This window comes from Lithobates pipiens, unplaced genomic scaffold, assembly GCF_037356315.1.
Source record: "Lithobates pipiens isolate NorthernLeopardFrog02 unplaced genomic scaffold, aLitPip1_a1.2 Scaffold_27, whole genome shotgun sequence".
NCBI classification, from domain to species: Eukaryota; Metazoa; Chordata; class Amphibia; order Anura; family Ranidae; genus Lithobates; species Lithobates pipiens.
In genome coordinates, this window is record NW_027507788.1 from 218,900,028 (window position 1) to 218,927,527 (window position 27,500).

General features: G+C 44.0%; 1 protein-coding gene across 3 annotated transcripts in view; it reads right to left on the bottom strand.

The window, feature by feature from the left end:
- CEP104 (centrosomal protein 104) overlaps positions 1 to 27,500 on the bottom strand; it is a 138,636-nt gene that overhangs the window by 66,017 nt on the left and 45,119 nt on the right. For all 3 annotated transcript variants that reach the window (XM_077458276.1, XM_077458275.1, XM_077458277.1), the window contains exons 11-13: positions 27,107 to 27,274; positions 7,961 to 8,134; positions 388 to 564 (exon numbers count right to left, since the gene is read on the bottom strand). In XM_077458276.1, coding sequence (XP_077314402.1) covers positions 388 to 564; positions 7,961 to 8,134; positions 27,107 to 27,274 — 519 coding nt within the window. The remainder of the gene's footprint in view (positions 1 to 387; positions 565 to 7,960; positions 8,135 to 27,106; positions 27,275 to 27,500) is intronic.

Sequence of the window (27,500 nt, forward strand, 5' to 3'; positions counted from 1 at the left end):
TATTCGTTTCAGGTATCAGAACATTTGCACACGTATTCATGCAAATGCTTAGTATTAGTATTGGTGCAACCCCTAGTACCCGCCTATGGAGAGAAGCCTCCCTTCACACCACAACGATCAAATAACCGAAGACAAAAAATAAATAATTAAAAAAAAAAGCTACAGGAAAGGAAACCGAAGCGAAAGTGGAGCTGCTGCCCACACTGACCACATTCCTCTTTCCATTTTATGGGTAATGATCACGTCTGCTTTAGAGGCCCCCCAAGTTGTCAACCCAAAAAAGAGAAGTTGAAGTTGGTTTCAAAATGATTGGGGGTTGCAGAGGAGATCGGACACAGCCATTGGTCAGATTGGCTCTTCCACCGGAAGCCGAGGACCATTCCTCACCTTCATGACGTTGTCAACCGTAAAGCCGGAGTTCTCCACCCCCAGCTCCTTAAGAAGGTTCTCCAAAAGCTCCACCTGGCTGAGGGCCAGCCTCGATGGGATTGTCCCCTTCAGAGGTTGAACCAAATGGACGGGAATCATCTGTAGAGGTTTCACTTCTTTAAAGATGGCCATCTCCTGCAAGACAAATCATCAACACATCGATAAGTAAAACACATATTGTACAGAGAAGAAGTACGTAGACAAATCCAACATTGCTTCCTATGAGCCCGATGCTTTAAAAGCATCTGATGATTGCAGGACCACCATCAGAATACTACAAGTCCTACTCCTGTATCGGACATGCGATTAAACGCAGAGCAACCATCCTGTAGAAGAATATGAGCGCGGGGCGACCAGCAAGCGTTTTATAATTCAAAAATAATCTTATACGGTAAAACCTCGGATTGCGAGCAGAATTCGTTCTGGAAACATACTTGTAATCCAAAGCACTTGTATATCAAAGCGAATTTCCCCATAAGAAATAATGGAAACTCAAAATGATTTGTTCCACAACCATTTATTCAGAAATCCTTCCGTTTATAGTCCAGATAAAGAGATTATAGCGATGTGATTGGTTGTGTCACCATAAAAACGTCCATCTACAAATGGAAGCCTCCGCAAGGGGATTAGAAGCAAAATCCAGCAGGAGCTCCAGAGTATAAGAGAAGAGAGGAGCCTCTAAAAGACACATGGCTCCTCATTAAAATGAGAAGAAAAGAGAGGTTTAACCTTAACCGCTTCAGCCCTGGAAAATTTTTACCCCCCCCCCCTCTCCTGACCAGAGCACTTTTTGCCATTCGGCACTGCTTCGCTTGAGCTGACAATTGCGCAGTTGTGCGACGTTGCACCCAAACAAAATTGACAGCTCTATCTGAGGGGGGGAAGACTTCTTTTGGTGGTATTTGATCACCTCTGCGTTGTTTTTATTTTGCGACAATAAAAAAAAAAAGCAATATTTTTTACTTTTTGCTATAATAAATATCCCCCATAAATATATAAAAATAAATGGTTTTCCTCAGTTTAGGCCGACATGTATTCTACATATTAAAAAAAAAAAAAAATCGCAATAAGTATATATTGATTGGTTTGCACAAAAGTTATAGCGCTTACAAAATAGGTGATAGTTTTATGTAATTTTTATTAGTCATTTTTTTTTTTTTTTTTTACTAGTAATGGCAGCGATCAGTGATTTTTACCGGGACTACAACATTATGGCGGACTCATCGGACACTTTTGACACATTTTTGGGACGACTGACAATTATACAGCGATCAGTGCTATAAAAATGCACTGATTACTGTGTAAATGACACTGGCAGGGAAGGGGTTAACACTAGGTGGCGAGACCAAGGGGTTAAATGTGCCCTAGGGAGTGATTCCAACTGTGGGGGGGGGGGGGGGGGGGTGCAACATGCTACAACATGACAAATCGATCACTGCTCCCGATGACAGTGATCACTGCTCTCTGTCACAAGGCAGAACAGGGAAATTCCTTGTTCACATAGGCACCCCCCCCTTCTGCGGCTCCACGATACGATCGCTGGGAGACCAGCGGACATCGAGTCTGCTGGTTCTGCGGGCATGGTCATGCTGTATGCGGTGGGCGTGCGTGCCCCTGCTAACCTCACCAATTAAAAGGGGACGTACAGGTACACCCATTTGCCCACCTATGCCATTGTGCCGACATATCAGCATGCAGCGGTTGTCAAGTGGTTAAACTATATAGAGGGTTCTTTACTGTAAGAGCGGTAAGGACATAGAACTCCCTTCCACAGGCGGTGGTCTCAGCGGGAAACATTGACCGTTTCAAGAAACTATTCGATAATCACCCGAACGACCGCAACATACAGGGATATACAATGTAATACTGACATATAATCACACACATCGGCTGGACTTGATGGACTTGTGTCTTTTTTCAACTTCACCTACTATGTAACTAAGTGTAGCAATATGTTATTAAATGCAACCATATTGCTACACTTAGAGGCGCCTCTCTTCTCTTTTATACTTGGTTGTGACAGGACGCTACTCTTATATCAAGACATCGCTTGTATATCAAGGCAAAATTTATTTTAAAAAAATGTGCTCGTCTTGCAAAACACTCTCAAACCAAAGTTTTACTGCAACTTCTACATTAAAAAAAAAAAAAAAAAAAAAAAAAAAAAAGGGACATTGCAAGGTCTTGGGGTAATTTTTTTTTTTTTTAAACGAACATAAAGAACAGTGTCTCCCCCCCCCCCCCCCCCCCCGAGTTGGGGATTTTGCAGCAGTGTTGGCAGCTCTGCACATGCTCAGTTTTCAGTGAGCTTCTATGCTGAGCATTTCCTCCCTATCACATCTGAGCAGCCCATGTGACTATAGAGTCACACATGTGGGTGTATACACAGCGACAGGCCACTCCCTCCTCCTCCTCTATGCCTACTAACCAGCTAAACACAATGGGGGCGGAATATTACATGTAGATTGATGGAGGCCTCACCTCCCACTTATTCCAAGACACAGGCTGGAGGGATGTGACATCCTGTGATTGGCAGAAATCCACCCACACCATGGTTTTGCTAAAAAAATAATAAAGATTTGATTTCAAGTATATATTTTTATGACAAATTATAAGTTTATTGAGAAAAATTATTAAATTTTCACTCTTTTTTTTTTTGCTTGCTTTTTTTTTTTTAACATGTGACCAGCAGCAGATTCCCTGCAGACAGGCTGGGAGAGAGCCGGGTCACATGACAGTTGGATATCCATTAGGAAAAAGGTACTTGGGATTTTTTTTTTCATAAATTACAGAAGCGTCATCCACGCACAGACATATAAGAGAGAATGTACATTACATAGTGTGTGTTTAGTATTAATTTAAGTTGCTGTGATGTGTTTCTATAATGTTATCATCTGTTTTAACTATAGATATGCAATCTCAGCATTTAGTACAGGATAAGGGATTCTCAGAGCACTATGGGATGGCTAAAGAGACAGTAGCTGTCTGCTTGAAGGCTAGTTTTGTCTGATTGAAATCTAACATGGAGTCATCCTAGATTGCAGCTTGAGTTATTGATCTGCATAAAGAATAGATAACATATTTACGCGTGAAAGGGAGCCAGGAGCCAAAATAATAAAAAATATATGATATATTCTAGTGTTTTTATAATGGAGATTTTAATTTTGTAATAACATTTTTACTTTTTTTATATAGTATAAAATGATTAGACAAGATTTAAAATTTGCCCAACTAAAAAGAAAATAAGGCTTCATTCACAATACGGCGTTCCAGATCGCGAGCAGAATCGTGGCCAATTGTGGGACGCCCTTTGCGATCCCCGTTATTTTCTATGGCACCCGAATCGCGCTGCGATTGTCGCGTGATGAATCGTGCGGTAAATTCCTGCAAACAGAATCATAGGCCGCCCGACGCCCCAAAAAAGTTCTTGTGCTTCTTTTGGGTGACAGGTGTCTCGCAGTTCTGTTTGTGCGATTTTACTGTGACTCATCGGATGACAAATCGCGGCAAAATCTGGCTGCGATCAGGGTGCCATTGGGAATCATGGGGATCACAAGGGCGTCCCACGATTTGCCGCGATCCGAGACGCCTATGCGAGCGGAGCCTAAAAAAAGGGTAACATTTTTTATTATTTTAACCACTAGAGATCCGCGCTATAGCCAAATGACGGCTACAGCGCGGACCTCCTTTGCCGGGACTACGTCTATTGACGTCGTCCCGTGCACGAGTGGCCTGCGCGCCCCCTGAGGGGCGCGCACAGCGCGCTCTGTGATCGGCGAGTCTATGAGACTCGCCTGATCAAGGATCCGAGCAAGGGGTCGATCCCGACCCCTTACCACGTGATCAGCTGTCAGCCAATGACAGCTGATCATGTGATACAATGGAGCCGGTAATTGGCTGTTATTCCTCCTCGCGCTGACAGCGCGAGGAGAAAAAAAAAAGAGCCGATCGACGGCGGCCATGATCGGGACATCAGTCCCGATCATGGCCAGCTTACCAGTGCCCACCTGCCCCCCTCAGGAATAAATAAGTGCCCCCGTAAGTGCCACCCAGCAGTGCCCACAGTGCCACCCATCAGTGCCCACAGTGCCACCCATCAGTGCCCACAGTGCCACCCACAATCTGCCTCAACAACGGTGCTGCACCCCAGTGCCACATATCCGTGCCCATCAGTGTCATCTACCAGTGCCCATCAGTGCCGCCCATCAGTGCCCAGCAGTGTCACCTATCAGAGCCACCTATCAGTGCTCATCAGTCCCATCCATCAGTGGTACCTATCAGTGCCCCTTAATGCCACCCATCCGTGTCACCCATCCGTGCAATCTTATCTGTGCCCATCTTTGCCCATCAGTGCCGCCTTAACTATGCCTATCAGTGCCCACCAGTGCAGCCTATCAGTGCCCACCAGTGCAGCCTATCAGTGCCCACCAGTGCAGCCTATCAGTGCCCACCAGTGCAGCCTATCAGTGCCCACCAGTGCAGCCTATCAGTGCCCACCAGTGCAGCCTATCAGTGCGCCTCATCAGCGCACTTCAATGAAGGAGAAAAATTACCTGTTTGCAAAATTTTATTACAAACTATTAAACATGATTTTTTTTTTTTTGCATCTTTTTTTTGTTTGTTTAGCAAAAAATAAAACTCTTAGCTGTAATTAAATACCACAAAAAGAAAGCTCTATTTGTGGGAAAAAAATGATAAAAATTTCATTTGGGTACAGTGTTGTATGACCGCGCAATTGTCATTCAAAGTGCATCAGCGCTGAAAGCTGAAAATTGGTCTGGGCAGGAGGGGGGTTTAAGTGCCCAGTAAGCAAGTGGTTAAACATGAGCACAAATAAAAAGAAAAAAAGTACAAAACTGATACATATTCCTCATATCAGGAGTATTATACCCAAATTTCTATAGTCATTCCAACAAAAGTAGGTTCCTTCTCCATACAGTGTAACTACATTAATCGTTCGCTTTTACTTATTATTTTTGCTCCTGGTGGGTTCGGTTGGCTCAGCACAAAGTGCGTGTGTAATGGCTTTCACCGTTTTCTTTTAAGCGTGCGATTACAAATCTCTTCTCTTTGCCAAAGCCAAAAATGCACCCATGAAATAATTGTGCGCCACCGGTAGATGGGCAAGGGGGGCTGAGGCTTTTATGAAGGGGTGGGGGGGGGGGGACGTTAACTCTAGACATGTCTGAGCTCTGAGGAAACGAGCGTGTTTTTTTTTCCAGGCTGGGAGAAAGGCGCAGTAAATAACGGCGGCGGTCCCCAAAGGCGGGCAGTTCATCCGCGCACACAAAGTGTTACTGTTCCATGGCGGGGCTGTGCTGGAATATCACAGGGACTGCTAGGCTTGGGCAACCGCTGAGATCATTTCTGAACAAGGCTGGTATTGTTCGCACTAAGCGCTCCTGGGGGGGGGTTCTGCTTTTTAAAACACTGGATGTTTACTCCGTGCTTTTCATTAAGTATTATTGTAGCTTGCCTTTGTGCATTTTAAACAATCCTATCTGCCAGTGTATTCACAGGGACAATAAGGCATTTCGGTTTGTTTGTTTCAATAATAACTATATGCCAATTCACGGCCAATTCTGAAATTTTTCTCCTACATAAAAAAAAAGAAAATTAACACATTTAATTGGTGTATAACACGCGCCAGTGTATAACATGCACCCCAAATTTAGGAGGGAATTTTAAAGGAAAAAAAAAACCTTACATTTAAATGCCCATCAATGCAGCCTTATCAGCGTCCATCTGCAGCCTTGCCCATCATTGCACCCTTGCCCAGTGTCCATCTGCAGCCTTGCCCATCATTGCACCCTTGCCCAGTGTCCATCTGCAGCCTTGCCCATCATTGCACCCTTGCCCAGTGTCCATCTGCAGCCTTGCCCATCATTGCACCCTTGCCCAGTGTCCATCTGCAGCCTTGCCCATCATTGCACCCTTGCCCAGTGTCCATCTGCAGCCTTGTCCATCATTGCACCCTTGCCCAATGTCCATCTGCAGCCTTGCCCATCATTGCACCCTTGCCCAGTGTCCATCTGCAGCCTTGTCCATCATTGCACCCTTGCCCAGTGTCCATCTGCAGCCTTGCCCAGTGCCTTTGCAGCCTTGCCAGCTATTTAAAATTGGCGCCGATCTACACTGACTGATTGGAGAGGAGCGAGCGCCACCAACATACACAAAGCCGAGTGTACTCGGCTAGATTCGGCTTCTCTGAGCGTGACTGTTAGCGGAGCCAGGAGGAACAGAGTACACTTGGCTTTGTGTATGTCGGCGGCGCTCGCTCCGCTCACAATCAGTGGAGATTGGCGTATAATACGCACCCACGATTTTCCCCTGATTGTAAGGGGAAAAAGTGTGTTATACACCGATAAATACGGTACTTACCAAACACACACACACACACACACACATTATATTATATATATATATATATATATATATATATATATATACACACACACATACATACATATACATATATATATATACATATATATATATATATATATATATATATATATATATATATATATATATATATACACACACACATATACACACACACACACACACAACATTTTGTGGACGGCCTTCCCAGAACACTTGAAGCTATTATAGCTGCAAAGGGTGGGCCAACTTTAATATTATATATATATATATATATATATATATATATATATATATATATATTAATATAATATAATATTAAAGTTGGCCCACCCTTTGCAGCTATAATAGCTTCAAGTGTTCTGGGAAGGCCGTCCACAAAATGTGTGTGTGTGTGATATATTATATATATATATATATATATATATATATATATATATATATATATATATATATATATATATATATATACACACACACACACACACACACACACACACACACACACACACACACACACACACACACATATATATATACATATACACACACACACATACATATATACACACATACACCTGAAGTCGCATAGTATACCATGGAACTAACTAGTATAAAAAGCTAAATGCTTATTGAGTAATGGATACAAATGGGTTATAAGATATAAATGAATCACAGTTCAGGTCAAGCTAGGTGTTGGGAACATGTTGTGATTGATATGCTCGACGCGTTTCACGGCCAGTTGCCACTCATCAGGAACAAACACATAGCATATGTATGAACTGCTCTGAATATATATGAAAAAGACCAGAGAATTGCTGCACTTAAAAACTTTATAAATAAAGTTACATCTCAGAAAGTGTTCAAGAGGATTTCCGTTTTGGGCTCACATGCTCCCGTCCTTCCTCAGATCAGTACACATCTAACATTTTGATCACAGATATTGCAATTTAACATTTTTTCCCCAAAAAAATTGTGATTTTATTAATTGAAAAAAATGTTAAAATTGCATTGCAGCAATCCTCTGGACTTTTTCTATCTATCTATCTATATATTATATTATATATATTTATTTTTTTGCAGATTGGCTGGGAATGCACCAGAGATTGCATTTTCCCTCAGGGGAGAAAGCCAGAAAAGTGAATACCTGAATAAAGTTGGTGGCGATGACTCGGTGTCGGTTTGCAGAGTCGCCGGTCCTGGAGAGCAGATCTGGCAGCGTTTTCTCCACACAGTGCAGCGTTTCTCCTCGGCCCAGCTTATGTTTGGGGATATAATGAGTGATGATCATTTTCAGGAGGCGTAGTGAGGCCTGGAATACCTGAGAAAAGAAATACACGGATCAGGAAACGCTCTGAGCGATATAATAAAGAATTCCACACTTTGCTCTTGCCCACCTGGATATTTTGGATGTTCCCATCCTCCTCTAGTAAATATCATCCATTAAATGAAACCAATTAAATCCTAATAAGAGGATCTCCGTCCTTATAATGACCACAGTAGGTGTGAAGTGCCTTACTCATTGAGGGACAGGGTCACCCCAGAGGTGGTGCCGCGGTTCAGGACCTGGAAAGCACTCTCCGTGGTGGACCACAATACAGAGGTCAGTCCAGGGCCGAAGGTCACATTCCGGGCTAGACCTGCCATCACCAGCAGGGTCCGGGTACAGCCTCCACTACTACTGCTTAGGATACAGCAACCTGGAGAGATCTATGTAGAGCCCAGCTCAGGCAGTGACATAGAAATCTTGATTGAAGTCACCGTGGACAAAAAAAACAAAGTGCTGCAACAGACTGAATATAGAAGGCTAGCAGAGCAGACCTGCTGAAGACGTTCAGCCTCTGAGGACACCAGCAAATAATTAAAGCGGGAGTCCGCCGGGAGTTCCGACGTTTTTTTTTTTTTTTTAAAAGCCAGCAGCTACAAATACTGCAGCTGCTGACTTTTAAAATAGTGACACTTACCCACCCAGCGCGCCCGCGATGTCGGCACCCAAAGCCGATCTCTCGATCATCAGGGCTCAAGAGCAAGTATGCATAAGCGCCCCCATGGGAAGCGGCTTCCTGTGCAGAACTTAGCACAAGCAGGGAATCCAAGCAGAGGAGGTTTGGCACCATTTCCACTGCACAGAGCATGTATAGAGCGGTTATTTAAAAACAAAAAAAAAAATCCTTTACGATCTCTTTAAAGAGGACCTGCAGTCATTTATTTCAAATTTCTATCTATTAAATCTTCTGCTCTCGTTGTTGATTTTTGGATAGTAAATTTTTTTTTTTCTGCCAGTAAATCCCTTGTACAGCCCACTTCCTGTTTCCTGTCTGGCTATTAGCCTAGGCTTATGACATCATGCACAGCTCTCTCTCTCTCTCACTTTTCCAGGAATTGGGGGGCCAATGAGAGCTGCAGAGCTGGAGGTATGCCTCTGTGTAAATCCAGGAAGTGAACAGGCAGCAGCTTCAGCTGCCCACAGTTAAAATGGCTGCAGCCAGACTCAGCGGAGGGAGATTTCTGCAGCATATTTGGCAAGTACAGAATCACACTATATATAAAAATATGCAAAATGGTTGGGGGGGGGGGGGGAAGCTTCAGAATGGCAAAGATGTTTTTATTACAAATTATGTGAGCAGACTGCAGTTCCTCTTAAAGTGAGCCTTCAGGGACAAGGTCACACCAGAGGTGGTGCTATGGCTCTGGACCTGGAGAGCACTCCACAGCTAATAGACACAGTACACCACAATACGGGGCTCAGTGCCCAAAGGCCGCACTCTGGGCTAGGCCTGCAATCATCAAGAGGGGTGCAGGTACAGCCCCCAAAGCTACTGCTGAGGATATACTAATCGGGATAGTTCAGCTCAAACAATGACACAGAAGTCTTGATTGAAGTCACCATGGACAAAAATATAAGTGGTGCAACAGGCTGAAGATAGAAGACAAGCAAAAATCAAACTGAGCTGTGGAAAAGACATCTAGCCTGAAAGTACACTAGCAAATAATTAAGGCATGCTGGGTAGGGGTGGGGTTATAGGGAGGCAGGCTTACAAACTTTGTTTGTCAGTGTGCCAACCTCCTGTAGGTGGCAGTATAACAACTGCCATTGAACTGAATTTCTGTCCCCCTTAATGGATGATGGAGAAATATATGAACATAAAGTACATATCAATGTGTTTGAATAAAGTCACTTTGGAGAAGAAATCACATGACCAGTTACAAGTGGCTGTTGATGAGAGATCACATGACCAGTTAAAAGTGGCTGTTGATGAGAGATCACATGACCAGTTAGAAGTGATTGTAAAAAGGTAAAATTATTTATCTTTTTTAAACAAACATGTCATACTTACCTCCAGTGTGCAGCTCGTTTTGCACACAGTGGCCCCCGATCCTCCTTTTCTGGGGTTCCCCACATCAGGTAAACCCCTCTGTGAAGCGCTTCAGAGGGGGTTACCTTGCGGGCGCACTTCCGAGTCCAGCTTTCGGCGTCCACAGAGGCCAAAAGCAGGACTCAGCCCTGCCCCTGGTGCTAGCGTCATTAGATTTGATTGACAGAAGCGGGAGCCAATGCCTGCGCTGCTATCAATCTATCCAATCAAGAGCTGAGAATCCCGGGCAGAGAGACAGAGCGTCCCCGTGGGTCAAGTTCGAGTAAAATTGTGGAGGGGGGTCTGGGGGGCCGGTCACTGACAGGTGTTTTTCACCTTAAAGCGGAGGTCCACCCTAAAATGGACCTCCGCTCATCGGAATCCCCCCCCCCTCCGGCGCCACAATCGGCACCTTTCAGGGGGGAGGGGGGTGCAGTTACCTGGATAATCCAGGTAACTGCACCCACTTCCGGGCTAGCTCTCTGCGGAACGGGGCGTACGTTACGCCCCCGTTCCGCAAGCGCCCGCCCCCTTCAGCAAGTGCCCCGCTGCCTGCTGGGAAACACACAGCTCCCAGAGGCAGCGGGGACCGTCCGGATTGCGCCGCGCGGCTCGCGCATGCGCAGTAGGGAACCGGGAAATGAAGCCGAAAGGCTCCATTTCCTGATTCCCATACCCAAGATGGCGGCGGGACCCGGCAGCCGAGCGAGCGATCGGCTTCGGGTGCCGACATCGCGGGCGCGCTGGACAGGTAAGTGTCACTATTTAAAAGTCAGCACCTGCAGTATTTGTAGCTGCTGGCTTTTAAAAAAAAAAAAAAAACGCGGAGTCCCGGTGGACTCCCGCTTTAATGCACAGGATGCATTAAGGTGAAAAAACACAAAGGTTTACAACTCCTTTAAAAGTGGCTGTTGATGAGAGATCACGTGACCAGTTAGCAGTGGCTCTTGATGAGAGATCACGTGACCAGTTAGCAGTGGCTCTTGATGAGAGATCACGTGACCAGTTAGCAGTGGCTCTTGATGAGAGATCACGTGACCAGTTAGCAGCGGCTCTTGATGAGAGATCACGTGACCAGTTAGCAGCGGCTCTTGACGAGAGATCACGTGACCAGTTAGCAGCGGCTCTTGACGAGAGATCACTTGACCAGTTAGCAGCGGCTCTTGACAAGAGATCACGCGACCAGTTAGCAGCGGCTCTTGACAAGAGATCACTCGACCAGTTAGCAGCGGCTCTTGACAAGAGATCACGTGACCAGTTAGAAGCGTCTGTTGACGAGAGATCACGTGACCAGTTAGAAGTGTCTGTTGACGAGAGATCACGTGACCAGTTAGCAGCGGCTCTTGACGAGAGATCACGTGACCAGTTAGAAGTGTCTGTTGACGAGAGATCACGTGACCAGTTAGAAGTGTCTGTTGACGAGAGATCACGTGACCAGTTAGCAGCGGCTCTTGACGAGAGATCACGTGACCAGTTAGAAGTGTCTGTTGATGAGAGATCACGTGACCCATCCCATTTCTTAGTACGGTCCTGCAGTTTGATCGTAGCAGTACATTACATAAACTGGAGCAAGCATCGACTGTAATGAAGGGAGAGATGTCAGAACTGTTTGTCTTTGATTAAAAAGGAGAGGCCATTCCAGTACGACTACAAGGTTCCGGTAACACTTTGTAGCAGCAGCTTAAGTGTACCAAGAATATGTTGTCATGCCAAGAAGAGGCGCCACTTCTGGAAGTGACTGCCATCCCGGGGCCCCAGACCGCCGCAGTAGCTGAAGTGATATCACCCGAGTGGGGACTGGACAGGATTCAACCCACTGTCACCGCCAAGTGTCTCAATACTTTCCACATTAAAAACTGTATATAAAAGAATACAATGTTCTGTGTGTACAATCAATTACAGAGACTTCATTGGTGAAATAAGAGTTATAATCCGGGGGGCAGAAAAGATGGCCACCGCCAGCAACTCAGCAGGAGGGGGCGTAAAAAGGGTCCAGAACTGCAACCCATAGTGATAAAGTAGATTACAGCCCATGATTGGGGGGGGGGGCACACTTTGGATAGTAAAGGACCTTCTCCCATCTGTGGGTGCAAAGAAAGAAAGAAAGAAAGAAAGAAAGAAAGAAAGAAAGAAAGAAAGAAAGAAAGAAAGAAAGAAAGAAAGAAAGAAAGAAAGAAAGAAAGAAAGAAAGAAAGAAAGAAAGAGTAAGAGAAAGAGTAAGAGAAATGAGGAAAGAAAGAAAGAGAGAAAGAGAGAAAGAGAGAAAGAAAGAAAGAAAGAAAGAAAGAAAGAAAGAAAGAAAGAAAGAAAGAAAGAAAAAAGAAAAGAAAAGAAAAGAAAGAGAGAGAAAGAAAGAGAGAAAAAAAGAAAGAAAGGAAGAAAGAAAGAAAGAAAGAAAGAGAAAAAAAAATAAAAAAGAAAAGAAAAGAAAGTAAGAGAGAAAGAAAGAAAGAAAGAAAGAGAAAAAAAGAAAAAAGAAAAGAAAAGAAAGAAAGAGACAAAGAAAGGTCCAGAAAGAAAGAAAGAAAAAAAGAAAGAAAAAAAGAAAGACAAAATAAAGAAGGAAAAAGAAAGAAAGGAGAAAAGAAAGAAAGAAAGAAAATAAAAAATAAAAATAAAGAAGAAAGAAGAGGCGATTCAGTTCGCATTGTGCGCTATACAAGTATTTCATTCATTCATTCAAGAAGAAAGAAGAAGCCCTTTCTTCTCTCTTTTCATACTTCAGATCCAACATTTGATATGTAGGACTCCAGCTGTGTCCACACTGGAAGAAATCCTTTTCTGGTGACAAAACTGTAGACTTTCCTTAATGTTCCATCTTAGTGACAAGGGTCAGCAAGACAAAAGGGCAAGACACCTCTAAATGGTATCAACTGTGTTTAGCTAGTCTTCAATCCCCCCCCCCCCCTTCAGTCTTGCACAGCTATACCCACCCGCTCCTCACTTGTACTTGAAACGTCTTCCTCTGATTTTACTGCACACTGCGAGCTTCTCACAATGTGCATTAGAAGCTGCAGCTAGTCAGATAGAGCCCCACCTCATTTCATGGCTGGAGGGCATCCAGCAATATCTAGCATTCCAACCCCCCACCCACCCAGGCTGACTGTCCCTGGCCCCACCCTTTCATTCATTGGATTTCAGTTCTTTCAAACGTGGAGGCTCCACACCTCGTCTTTCCTAGGGCAATCTGCATGCAAATACAACCTGCTTAGGAACACCCACCCCTCCAGACTGACACCCACCCATTAAAGTGATTGTAAAGGCAGAAGGTGCATTCTACTACGTATTAAGTTAAAAAGCCTTCTGTGTGCAGCAGCCCCCCTCAACTCCCCCCAATATTTACCTGAGCCCCCTCTCTGTCCAGTGATGTCCACGAGTGCCTCGGCCAATCCGGGACTCTCCCTCCTGATTGGCTGAGACACAGCAGCAGCACTATTGGCTCCCGTTGCTGTCTATTAAACTCAGTTAACCAATCAGGAGAGAGAGTGGACGGGTTTGGGTGCTCCCATAGCAAGCTGCTCGCTGTGGGGGCACGCAACAGGAGGGAGGGGCCAGGAGTTTTAGCTAGGGACCTGAGAAGAGGAGGATCGGGCTGTTCTGTGTAAAATCATTACAGAGTTCCTGGTGCCCAATCTGTGGTCCAGGGGCCCTTTAGCACCTTTTTGTGGCCTTCAGGGCCTTGTAGAAACTCATGCATTTTCCAGACAGTGATCTCTAGCAGTCTCATGTCTGTCTCCTGAAGCATGTCCCCAGTCTCCCACAGTATTTCTGCAGTCTCTAACCAGCTCTTGGATCATGTCCATAGTCTCCGACCATCTCCTGTTGTGTGCCTGCTGTCTGTGACACTAAATGCTATGTGGGGCCCTTTGGTAAGGCCTCCTTCATCAGTACTGCAATGAAGTTGCTGTAAACCTTTTACTTACAACCAGTGAAGGGACTATCCTCAGGTGATACACAGAGATGAAACAATTCCACCCTACATAAGTTGTACCTGTTTATCTGTGGTCTACTCTACATCCATTCAAAGTTCAGAGTTTATACTGCTTGAAGGATAAAGTTTAGATAAAAAAAAATAAAAAACATGTTATACCGTACTTGCCTCCTCTGTGCAGTTGGTTTTGCACAGAGTGGCCCCGATCCTCCTATTCTGGGGTCCTTCAGCGGGGCTCCTGGCTCCTCCTCTTCAAGTGCCCCGTTGGTAGAAACGCTCTCCCTGTGGGGGCACTCGTGCAGGCGCGCTCCCATATCCTGCTGCTGCGTCTATCGACACAGAACAGCAGGACTCAGCCCTGCTCCACCCTCATTTGGATTTGATCGACAGCAGCAGGAGCCAATGGCTGAGCTGCTATCAATCTATCCAATCAGGACCCGAGACACTGGCTGGAGCTGGTGTGCTCTTCCCCTTCGCTTGAAAGATCGGGTTCAGGTAAGTAAAAAGAGGGGCTCTGGGGGGCTGCTGCATCACGGGAGGTTTTTCACCTTAATGCTTAGAATGCAAACCTCGAGGGTTTACAACCCCTTTGAGCTTTCAGAAAGCAGGGGGCAGAGAGGTGAAGTTTCACTCTGCAGAGCTGATTAAGGAGAGCTGATTGGAGGGAAGGAACACCCCCCCCCCCCCCACCTTCACAGAGGAACAGAGTTGAGGCTGTCGATCACATGCTGTGTGCTGGAGCTCCCTACCCTGTAGAGCTGCACGATTAATCGTTAAGAATCGTTATCGCAATTTTTTTTCTGTTGCGATCTTGACAAAGTATGTCCTGATTCTTGCTATGCAGAGAATTCTCTCTGCTTTGCTGAAGCCATCAACGGGCAGTCTGCCAAGAATCACAACATTCTTTAGCAGTGGAACTAAGTATAAACATTGTAACGATTTGTCCTTTAGATCAAAGGAATACACTTTGGTGTGTAAATGAGGGAAGTTTAACCACTTTTTTTTTTTTTTTTTTAAAGTCAGCAGCTACCGACTTGCGGCTTCACTTCCTGGTTCCCTAATGCGCATGCTCGACTCGCACTGCGCTCTCACTGGTCCCCGCTGGACCCATGCGTCTCCTAGAAGACAGCGGGGGGGGGTGGGAAGTGGTGTAGATACCAGTGGGTGGCTCGGGTATCTATGTCCGGAAATGGGAGCAAAATACCTGTATTAGACAGATATCTGCTCCCCCCCCTCCTCCCCTGGAAGGTGCCAAAAGTGACCAGAAAGGCGAAAGTTCTATTTTTGGGTTGAACTCCGCTTTAAACACTAAATCTTTTTCTGACATTGTTGGTTTCAAGTTAAAATAATTTTTTGATAGAAAATTACTTAGAACCCCCAAACATTATTACATAACACACACACACACACACAATATATATATATATATATATATATATAGATAGATAGATAGATAGATAGATAGATAGATAGATAGAGAGAGAGAGAGAGAGAGAGAGAGAGAGAGAGAGAGAGAGAGAGAGAGAGATAGATAGAGAGAGAGAGAGAGATAGATAGAGAGAGATAGATAGAGAGAGAGAGAGAGATAGATAGAGAGAGAGAGAGAGAGAGATAGAGAGAGAGAGATAGATAGATAGAGAGAGAGATAGATAGAGAGAGAGATAGATAGAGAGATAGAGATAGATAGAGAGATAGAGATAGATAGAGAGAGAGATAGAGAGATAGATAGAGAGATAGATAGAGAGATAGATAGAGAGAGAGATAGAGAGATAGAGAGATAGATAGAGAGATAGATAGAGAGATAGATAGAGAGATAGATAGAGAGAGAGAGAGAGAGAGAGAGAGAGATAGAGAGAGATATATAACTATCTATACATCTCTATCTTTTTTTTTTTTATTTATTAATTTTTTTTTAAGTAGAGACCCTAGAGAATAAAATGACAGTTGTTGCAACATTTTATGTCACACTGTATTTGTGCAGCAGTGGTTCAAATGCAATTTTTTTGGAAAAAAAAAAATGACACTTTAATGAATTAAAACACTAACCAGTAAAGTTAGCCCAATTTTTTTGTATAACGTAAAAGATTTTATGCTGGGAGAATCGTGATCTTTTTATTCTAAGAAAAAAAAAATTGTGATTCTCATTTTGGCCAGAATCGTGCAGCTCTACTACCCTGTCACCTTTTAGCTCTAGGTGTCAGGGAAAACTTGTCAGAAGGGACTGATGCTGATAGCAGAGGAAGGAGGCAGCAGACAGAAATGACACTTAGTGCTCTGGACTGAGACAAGTACACACTATAGAGGGATGTGCTTTGTTCAGATTTCCTGTCTGAGGTTTACAATCACTGTAAGCCTTCTCCCTCCATAGCAGCACACATTAATCCCAGCTTTTCTCTTGTGTCAGACCCCGAACTATCCCATCCCAGCAGCAGCAGATGTTCCTAATTAAGATATCATCTGCACACAACCAGCGCTGGCTCCCCTAGAAGGGTGGTTTACTTTCCGCTGCCTTGTGCATTACTCACCCGCCATGTAACTATTGTCACGGTGCTGCACGCAGAATTTGAAACCTAAAAAGACGGAGAGAATTACCAGCGCCGGGGATCTTAAAACCCCCTTTGTTTAGAGCAGTGGGCATGACAAGGCGGGGAGTCTCTGAGGAGGGCCGCGGATCCGGTCATGCAGCTCTTCCAATACCTTCTCTATGGCAGCAGAAGGAGAAAAAAAAAAAAAAACAATGTCCAGATTCAGAATTTATTATTTTAATTAGTCACTCCGACTCGTTAAAAGTCCCGTTGGCAGCGCCAGCCTGGAAAAAACAGGACCGAGGTCTGGTCCAAGCCTGGCTTCATGTAACCGGGGGGGGGGGGGGGGGGAATACATATACACTGATATTACAGCGCCAGCCTGGAAAAAACAGGACCGAGGTCTGGTCCAAGCCTGGCTTCATGTAACCGGGGGGGGGGGGGGGGGGGGAATACATATACACTGATATTACCGCCTGTATTTACCGCTAACCATACAAATTATTTTTTCTTTTTTTTCCATTAGGTGAGGGGTTTTTTTTTGCCAGATTTTCAAAAATCTCAGATAATTAACCCCGTCTGATCCAGAGTGGCTGGAAGAGCACGTCATGGTTTCCTAGCTGGAAGTGGCCAACCTCAACCAAGTCTGGCAGTCTGGAGTCCCGGCTGATGGTTGCTCTGTTTGGTATTAGTATAGGATTTCATTCATTCATTGGTTTCCATGGATGGTTTATGTTGTTCTTAGATACACATTGAACCACAAAACATGAACATATAGGATTTTAAAATCATTTGTACTGCCACTATACCCTACAGAGCCATCAATATGAGCACCCCCTAGAGGAGTAACGAGCAGTGAAAGGAAATGGAGAGTGAATTTGGAGCCTTTACTCAGCCTATCAAAGTAGAAATCCAGCTTTAAGAGCAGGGTTAGAGCCCCTTCCATGTTTTTATTACAATGTCCCTGTTGGAAGAAGATGATTTCCCTTTCCTGTTAGGACAATGAAGGGGACAAATTTTCTCTGAGCAACTACTGCATTAGGAATATACGCAGCTACTAGGAGGTTGTATACCAAGAAGCTACTGCGCCTCCTACTGGGCATCCCTCTGCACAGCCAGCCAGCCTGGGTGGAGTTAGTGCCCCAAGGAGATCGAACATCTCTAGTTTTTCCAAGACTAGAATCTAGGGTTGCACCGATACCACCAAGTACAAGTACTGATACTTTTTTTTACGTCATGTGACAGTGATGGGCACGGATAGGTGGCACTGATGAGGTGTGGACTGTGTCAGTAGTTTTTTTTTATAGTTTTTTTTTATTTAATTTATTTTGTTATTTTTACAATGCTTTATTTTTCTTGGGGGGGGGGGGGGGAGTTGATAGTGTCAGTAGTTTATTTTCTTTTTTATTATTACTTTTATTAATTTTACATTCAAATAATAGGATTTTGTACTCACCATAAAATCCCTCTCTGTAGTTCACTGACTGACACAGCTCCTTTATTCTTGACCATTGGGTTGTTACGCCACCTTCAGGAGAGGAGTAGGCAGAACATAACATGTACTCTGCTTCAGTAACAACCCTCCAGCCCACTTCCTGCAGCCTCAGTACGTCAACAAGCAGTATAACGAACCAATAGGAGGGGCGGGTGCTGTGTCAGTCAGTGAACTACAGAGAAAAGGATTTTACGGTGCGTACAAAAATCCTATTTTCTCTTACGTTCACTGACAGACACAGCTCCTTTATTCTTGACCATTGGGACGTCCCCAAGCAGTGTTATAACAAGGGGTGGGAAACAGCATAAAAGAACATCACCCACAATCAAAAGTGCTCCCTAACAGGGGAGACACCACCTTATCTGACCGCGTCAGAACTTGCGGTAACAATGCAACAGTGCATTATATACTCAAAAGTAACTATTTTCTTTAAAACAGAAAAAATAGTGCAGAATTGCAACATTACACGGCCGCCCGCAAACTTGCGGCCAAGCAGGCATCAGACAATGCTAGGGCTGAAACAACTAATCGATTAATCGACAACGGATCGATTATGAAATTAATCGATTACTATTTTCATAATCGATTAATCGGCCAGTAACAAAATGGGGTTAAAGTTAATGAGTCTGATGATATTTACTAGTTTGACCCTTTAATAGTATAGCTCTCCTCTAATAGTATATACACTATCTCTCGCCTCTAATAGTATATACAGTATATCCCCTCTAATAGTATATATCCCCTCTAATAGTATATACATTATATCTCTCCTCTAATAGTATATACAGTATATCTCGTCTAATAGTATATACAGTATATCTCTCGTAATAGCATATACAGTATATCTCTCCTCTAATAGTATATCTCTTCTAATAGTACCGGTATATACAGTATCTCTCTCCTCTAATAGTATATACAGTATATCTCCTCTAATAGTATATACAGTATATATCTCCTCTAATATATATATATATCTCCTCTAATATATATATATATATATATATATATCTCCTCTAATATATATAGATCTCCTCTAATATATATATATATATATATATCTCTCCTCTAATATATATATATCTCCTCTAATATATATAGATCTCCTCTAATTATATATATATATATATATATATATATATATATATATATATATATATATATATATATATATATATATATATCACACACACACATATATACACAGTATATCTCTTCTGTCTGTTATTCTCAGAGTGGATTAGATATTTTGCTCCCTAACCATATAGTTGGTTATTTATATTTACTACTGCATAGAGATATTTAAGAATAAATTGCCTTTTTTTAAAACTTTACATATTAACTAAATTATACACCACACTTTTTTTTTTTAAAGGTTATTAACCGATTAATCGATTAATCGAAACAATAATCGGCCAACTAATCGATTATGAAAATAATCGTTATTTGCAGCCCTAGACAATGCGCTTACATCCCCTCTGTAGAAGAAAAATTGCGGGCAAGCAGGCATCAGACGATGCGCTTACATCCACTCTGTAGAATTTAGTAAGAGTGCGAATGGAAGACAAAATCGCCGCCTTACACACCAATGCGACTGACACTCGATGTCGGAAGCCCGAGAGGCCCCAATTGTCCTGGAGGAATGGGTCATGGCAGGAAAGAGGGGCATCTGCCCCTTCAAGGCGTAGGCCTGTACCACATCTGTCTGACCAACCCGGAAAACGGTGATTGACTAGACCGCCATACCTCTTTTCGGAACAGCTACCGAAACGAACAGAGATCTAACTGCCGAAGGGGAGCCGTGGCCAACAAATATATCCTCATAGCCCTGATCACGTCCAGGGAATAAAGGGTCACCTCTTAGGATGTGTCGGTTCAGGACACAGAGATAGTAACACAATATCATCTTTGAAGTAGAACGGCGAAACCACCTTCGGCAGAAATGAAGTTTGCGAACGCAACACCACCTTATCCTTATGGTTAATCATATAGGGCGACTTGCAAGACAAGGCCGCCAGTTCCGAAATCCTCCTGGCCGATGTAATGGCCACTAGAAAGACCCCTTTTTGAGAAAGGGTCACCAAGGGAATTCCTCTGATGTTCTCAAACGGCGGTTTCTGAAGCGCCGATAACACCAGGTTCAGATCCCGTGGGGTAACGGTGGACGCACCGGAGGAAATACAAGCCGGACCCCCTGAACCACAGTGCTCACTAGAAAGTGAGACGCTAGGGGTCGCTGACAAAAAAACAGCCGAGGCTGAAGGAAGCAGGCTGGAGGGTTGTTGCTGAAGGGACCGCCCCCTAGGTGGAACTAGAATGTTCTGTTTTTTGTACATGTTGACATGTTCTGCCTAGTCCTCTCCTGAAGGTAACAACCCAATGATCAAGAATAAAGGAGCTGTGTCCGTGAATGTAATTAGAGAAATTACAATTTCCCCTTTTTTTTTCCCCTTCAACCCTTTTTGGGGGGGGGGGGGGGTTGGTCTAAATTGACCCCCGACATCTCCCCTTTGAGACAGGGAAAGAGACTGAGGACACAGATTCCCCAGTCCCTTTCCTTGTAGCCTCAGCTGCACTGAAGATGAATGGACAGAAGACAGCGGCTCCTCCCCATTCAAAAAACTGAAGCAGAGGAAGTACAGTTTACGATGCTCAGTTACGATTGGACAGTCAGTGACCACTGTGCATTCATAAAAGGGAGGAGTCGGTAAATGACAGATTTGGGGGGGGGGGGGGGGGTGGAGGGTTGGAAAACTTCCGATTCCAATCGCCTAGATGGTTAGAGCAGAAGTGGGAGCGAGTACCTGTCAAAATCAGGTACCCGCTTCCCTCCTCCTCCCCAACAGCTCCATTTCACAAACAGGAGCGAGGGAGGAGGCCTTAAAGCAGAACTCCGCTTTAAAGACTTACCTGGCTCCGTGTCACAGAGTCAGTGCCATGTTCAGCTCCAGCACAGCTCCCCTCACTTTCTGTTTTTACAGGGGAAACGGAGAAATGCAGAACCATAGGTTCCTGCTGCCATCAAACGCCTGTGAGCAGAGAGTGGGGGATGTGGCTTACCGGCACTGTGTGCGACTATGGACACACATAGCCTGGCTCAGAACCCAAACAAGCACACACCAGTGTCTCTTTAGGACCTGGCTTGCTACAGGAGGCACCAAAGTAGGACGTAGATGACAATGCCAGCGGAATTGCCAGAAGAGGAAGAAAGCAACCTTTCTGTGGAATGCTGTTGCATAGACCAGGTAAATGTAACTTTATTGCCTTAGGTATCACTTAACCACTTTCAGACCGGACCATTTTGCTGGTAAATGACCAGAGGTCTTTTTACACTTTGGCACTGCGCTGCTTTAACTGGTAATTGCGCGGTCATGCAATGTTGTACCCAAACAAAATTTGCGTCCTTTTCTTCCCACAAATAGAGCTTTCTTTTGATGGTATTTGATTGCCTCTGCGATTTTTATTTTTTGCGATATAAACGTAAAAAGACCGCAAATTTTGAAAAAAAATGATATTTTCTACTTTTTGTTATTAGAAAAATCCAATAAACTCAATTTTAGTCATACATTTAGGCCAAAATGTATTCAGCCACATGTCTTTGGTAAAAAAAAAGTCAATAATTGTATATTTATTGGTTTGCGCAAAAGTTGTCACATCTACAAACTAAGGTACGTTTTCTGCAATTTACGCAGCTTTTAGTTTACGACTGCCTATCTCATTTCTTGAGGTGCTAAAATGGCAGGGCAGTACAAACCCCCCCCAAATGACCCCATTTTGGAAAGTAGACCCCCTAAGGAAATTGATAAGAGGCATGTTGAGCCCATTGAATATTTTATTTTTTTGCCTCAAGCGATTGAATAATGACAAAAAAAAAATTTTTTTTTTTTTTTTACACAAAGTTGTCACTAAATGATATATTGCTCACACATGCTATGGGCGTATGTGAAATGACACCCCAAAATAAATTCTGCTGCTTCTCCTGAGTACGGGGATACCACATATGTGGGACTTTTTGGGAGCCTAGCTGCGTACGGGGCCCCGAAAACCAAGCACCGCCTTCAGGCTTTCTAAGGGCGTAAATTTTTGAGTTCACTTCTCACTACCTATTACAGTTTTGAAGGCCATAAAATGCCAAGATGGCACAAAACCCCCACAAATGACCCCATTTTAGAAAGTAGACACCCCAAGCTATTTGCTGAGAGGCATGTTGAGTTCATGGAATATTTTATATTTTGCCACAAGTTGCGGGAAAATTACAAACTTTTTTTTTTTTTTTTTTTTTTTCACAAAGTTGTCACTAAATGATATATTGCTCACGCATGCCATGGGCATATGTGAAATGACACCCCAAAATAAATTCTGCTGCTTCTCCTGAGTACGGGGATACCACATATGTGGGACTTTTTGGGAGCCTAGCCGCGTACGGGGCCCCGAAAACCAAGCACCGCCTTCAGGCTTTCTAAGGGCGTTACAGTTTTGAAGGCCATAAAATGCCAAGATGGCACAAACCCCCCCCAAATGACCCCATTTTGGAAAGTAGACACCCCTAAATTTAGGGGTACACTAGTGAGACTAGGTAATAAATGGCGGGTGCCCTGAAACTATAAAAAAATAACTAACCAACCAGCGTCACCTGTAACAGTTATATGGTGATCACTGGTGAAAGGGTTAACTAGGGGGCAATCAGGGGGCTTTATGCGGTAGTATATGGGGGTCCCTGGCGCTATAAAAAGCTGCGGCGAACCTAAATACCTACCTGCCTAACTAGCGTCACCTGTGACACTAATACAGCGATCAGAAAAACGATCGCTTATTAGGCTGGGTTCACACTGGAGCGATGCGGGAACGCCACGAATGCGCGGCGGGTTCCCGCATCGCATGCCTCCCGGCGGCAGTTCACACTGCCCTATGCGAACTGCTGGGAGTGTCAGTGAAATGTTACTGACACCCCCAGATCAGTTTGCATATCGCAGTGCGATCTGCAAACTCGGATCGCATGGTGTGAACACCCATGCGATCCGATTCTGCTGCGGGCCAAAAAAAGGGTCCCGTGCGAATTTGCGGCGGGTGCGGCGGGTGTGGCGGGTGCGGCGAATGGCTGAACTCGAATCGCACAGAGATCGGATGTGATTTGCACTGCAGTGCGGTGCGAATCACATTCGTTCTCATAAACCACTGCAATGTGAACCCAGCCTTAGTGACACTGGCGACGGGGGGTGATCACGGGGTTAAACCTTTATTGGGGGGGTTAGGGGGGTACATTAGAACTAAAGGGGGCTAACTCTAACTGCCCTAACAGTTATTACAGTCACAAATGACACCAATGCAAAAAAAAAAAAAAAAAAAAAAAAAAATGACATTGGTGTCACTGTGACTGGGGGGCAGGGGTAATTGGGGGGGTGATCGGGGGGTAAAGGGGGGGTGTGAGTGTGCCTGGCATGTTCTACTGTGTGTGTAGAGTGTTGGTGCAACTCACCGATCCGCTCTCCTCCGTGTCGGAACGGAAAATACCGACACGGAGGAGAGAATACATCACTTCCTCTCCTGTGTTTACATTACAGGAGAGGAAGTGATGTCACGGGGGATTTCCATTCGTCGAGAGCGATCGCGAGGGGGTGGCCATGAATGAATGGCCGCCCCCTCATCCCGGATCGCTCTCGAAGAAATGCCCACCGCCGCAGGCACCGGGGGGGGGCCCGATCGGGCCCCCCACCCGCGGGCAGGCAGGGACTTATATATACGCCCATATGCCTGCCCGTGCCATTCTGCCGACGTATATCGTCGTGCGGCGGTCGGCAAGTGGTTAAGGGCTCACTTAACACACATTAAAGCGCCTACTGCTTCAACATGATTTTTTGATGCGTTTTGATGCTTCTGAAATGCGTCAGTGATGCTTCTGTGGTGCTTTGTTGAAGCTTTAACCACTTCCCACCCGGCCAATGTACATATGCGGCCGGGTGGGAGCTCTCTACTTCTGAGAGGACGTTCAGGAACGTCCTTCAGAAGGAGGGGGAATCGCGCACACGCGTGCCCGCGCAGCGGCGCGATCCCGATGTGCTCGTGTCACCCGGACACGGCGCATCTCGGATCGGCAGGAGGGCTCTGTGATTGGCCCTCCTGATCACATGACGGCCGTGTCCAATCACGGCTGTCATGTGATGTAAACAGCCGGTTGCTAGGCAATCGGCTCCTCCTCTCCTCACACAGAAGTCATCGCTGAGGAGAGGAGAGCAGATCGCTGCAGCCGGGTGGTGATCAGTGACTATGAGCTGTTTTTACAGCGTTTTACTAACTGATCACCAGTCTAGTGTACACACAAATCACCACACAGTATAAACACAATGTCCCCACATATGTCCCCAAATAATAAAAACACATGTTCCTAATAATAAAAACATGTCCCCCACATATGTCCCACCAAAATCACATGTCCCAATGATTATCTGCACACATATGTCGGTGATCACCTGCACACATATGTACATGATCATTTGCGTACATATGTCCGTGATCACACAAACCAATTATTATACACTTAACCAAATTTTTTTTTTACCAAAGACATGTAGCAGAATACATTTTGGCTTGAATTTATGACAAAATTAGATTTTATTGCATTTCTTTTAAAATAGAAAGAAGAAAATATTTATTTTTTTTCCCAAATTTCCGCTCTTTTTTCGCTTATATCACAAAAAATAAAAAAACGGAGTCGTTAATAAATGACACCAAAATAAAGCTCTATTTGTGCAAACAAAATGATAATTTAATTTGGGTACAGCGTAGCATGACCGCGCAATTGTCATTGAAAGTGCGAGAGCAATGAAAGCTGAAAATTGGGCTGGGAAGGAAGGGGGTGAAAGTGCCCTGTATTGTAGTGGTTAATAAAGCTTGGCAGATGCCCTGTGTGTGTGTTAATATCCCATTTGTCAGCATGTGCAACAACGTCAGACACACAGTGACGAAACGCGTAGGGAAGGACTTCCGGGACATTCCGGGCAGTTTCCACCTTGATTTTAATGCTGAAACTTCCGTAATTTGGTTTAAGTGCAATTTTACTTTGTTCTTAATAAGTCTCATACATTCTACACTATAAGAGGCCCCTCGTCTCCTTTCTTATAGGCATGACATGTGGATTGCCTAAAAGGTGCAGTTCTGTATTGGGGGTTTTGTTCTGGATACCCTTCTGTATATTCAAGTCCCTGGTGTGATGCAAGTGGATAGAAGAGGAGTATACTGAGCCCCTAACTTGCTAATAAAAACTCTGTTCTTGGATTCCTGTGATAGGGGCCAAGAGGTTCAGATAACTGAGATGTATATACATATTGTGCTAGAGAAGCACAATTTTTCACTTTGGTGTTGAAGCATCACATCTTTACCTGGATACATTTTTGGACTTTTAGGTCTTGTTTTTGAAAATTGGACATGATATATACTTTTTTCATGTTAGATGAGAAGTAGCATAGTCACATTAACTTGGTGTGAATACTTCTATGTATAAGGAAGTGTGTGTGTGTGTGTGTGTGTGTGTGTGTGTGTGTGTGTGTTATATAATTACATCAAAATTTTCGACAAACAGAAAAAAAAAAGGTTTTTATCAATTTAGAAATATATATATATATATATATATATATATATATATATATATATATATATATATATATATTTTTTTTTTTTTTTTTCTAAATTATTTTTTAGCATTTTGTTACCATTTGTCGAAAATGTTGATGTTATTTTGAGGTGCAAACACTGTTTTGGTACATTTTATGGCAAATTGACAGTACGATTGCTAACTGGTTACACTCACAGAGCAGAAGCCAGCAGCATTGAAAGTTGTATAATGTAAACCCTGGGAGGTAAGGGTTTTACCAAAATAGTTTAGTGGGGAATGTTCACTTGCCATTGCTATTGTGCCCAACATGTTAAACTAAAGAACTCTGAGGGTTTAATATTACTTTAATCTTTATCAGAACTTTGGAATAAATATGGCCATGAATGTGGGTAAATCACGTATTGCAATGAACAATCCAGGTAAGGTTTGTTAAGCCAAATGCAGGCTGTACTGTAGGACTCAGTGGTAGTACCACCAAGACCAGCCCTGGACTGCACCCAAACAGACGATAGTTCCACAGCCGTTTAGGCTCCCGCTGCTCCAAATTGTCCATGAAATCCCTTTAGACCCTTTTCACACTGAGGCACTTTACAGGCGCTATTTATAGTGCTAAAATGCTTTTAAAATGCCTCTCGCGCCACCCCAGTGTGAGAGCCCGAACGCTTTCAGACTGGGGCGATTCGCTTACAGGACGGGGAAAAAAAGTCCTGCAGGCAGCATCTTTGGGGCGGTGCGGGAGCGGTGTATATTGAAATTAATGGGCAGAACTGACGAAACCCCTGCAAACCCCTTGTTAACCCCTTCTTTGGGGTTAATAGCACCCCGCTCCTGCCAGCACAGCGCCGCTAAAACTACTAGTGTATTACTGCTAATGCTCGGGCGGTCCGAGTGTGGAAGTAGCCTTAGCTGGACACCCGTGGAAACGGAAAAAAAAAAAAAAAAAAAAAAAAAACACTCAAGCATTCTACTGGCCGGGCATCTCCCAGTCTGTTGCCAACCTCTGTCGGACCAGTGACATTTATTTATTTATTTATTTTTAACAAAAAGGGGGAGGCAGGGCCCCGCTCCACCCAATGGCCATCATCAAGGAACCCTTTCAGAGGGTGGCGGTGGACATTATTGGCTCTCTGACCCAGCCTAGCAAGTAACCAGACTGACAAGGAAAGCAACACCCATGCCGGCTACACATGGCCGTTTTGGGGCAAATTCAACCAGTTTTCAAACACAAAAAATGTAAGAAGCCAAAAAAAATTAAATAAAAAAATAAATAAAAAAAAGGGACAGCAGCTAAGGGATTAAAAGGTCACCTACAAATTTTTTTGAGATAAAAAGAAAAAAAGAAAAAAAAAAAAAAACCCCATGAATAGCGCAATTACTCACAGAGGTGACTTTGTCTTTGATGGCTCTGCGGACCAGGAATATGGCCGCTCTCAGGATGTTCTTCAGGTCATCCTTGGAGGTCGTACTCGGCATGTCGGAGAGCTTTTTGTGCACGGCCAGTAAGGCGTCTTCTCGGTATGACCAGGTCTTTGAGTAAGCGCCTGCAACCTGGGAAGCAACAAATAAAAGAAATGTACACATGAAGCGTTGTCATGGCATGTTATAGGGAACATTCACAGGCTTTGTAGATATTTTCTTTATTATGGGGAAAAAAAAAATGAAATTTACTGAATGGCTCACAGCATTGAATTCCATTTCATGAGCTTCGCCTGAAATTTTAATCAGACAATAAATGCCTCAGACCAGGCTGACTGCTGTATACCCAGATAACACA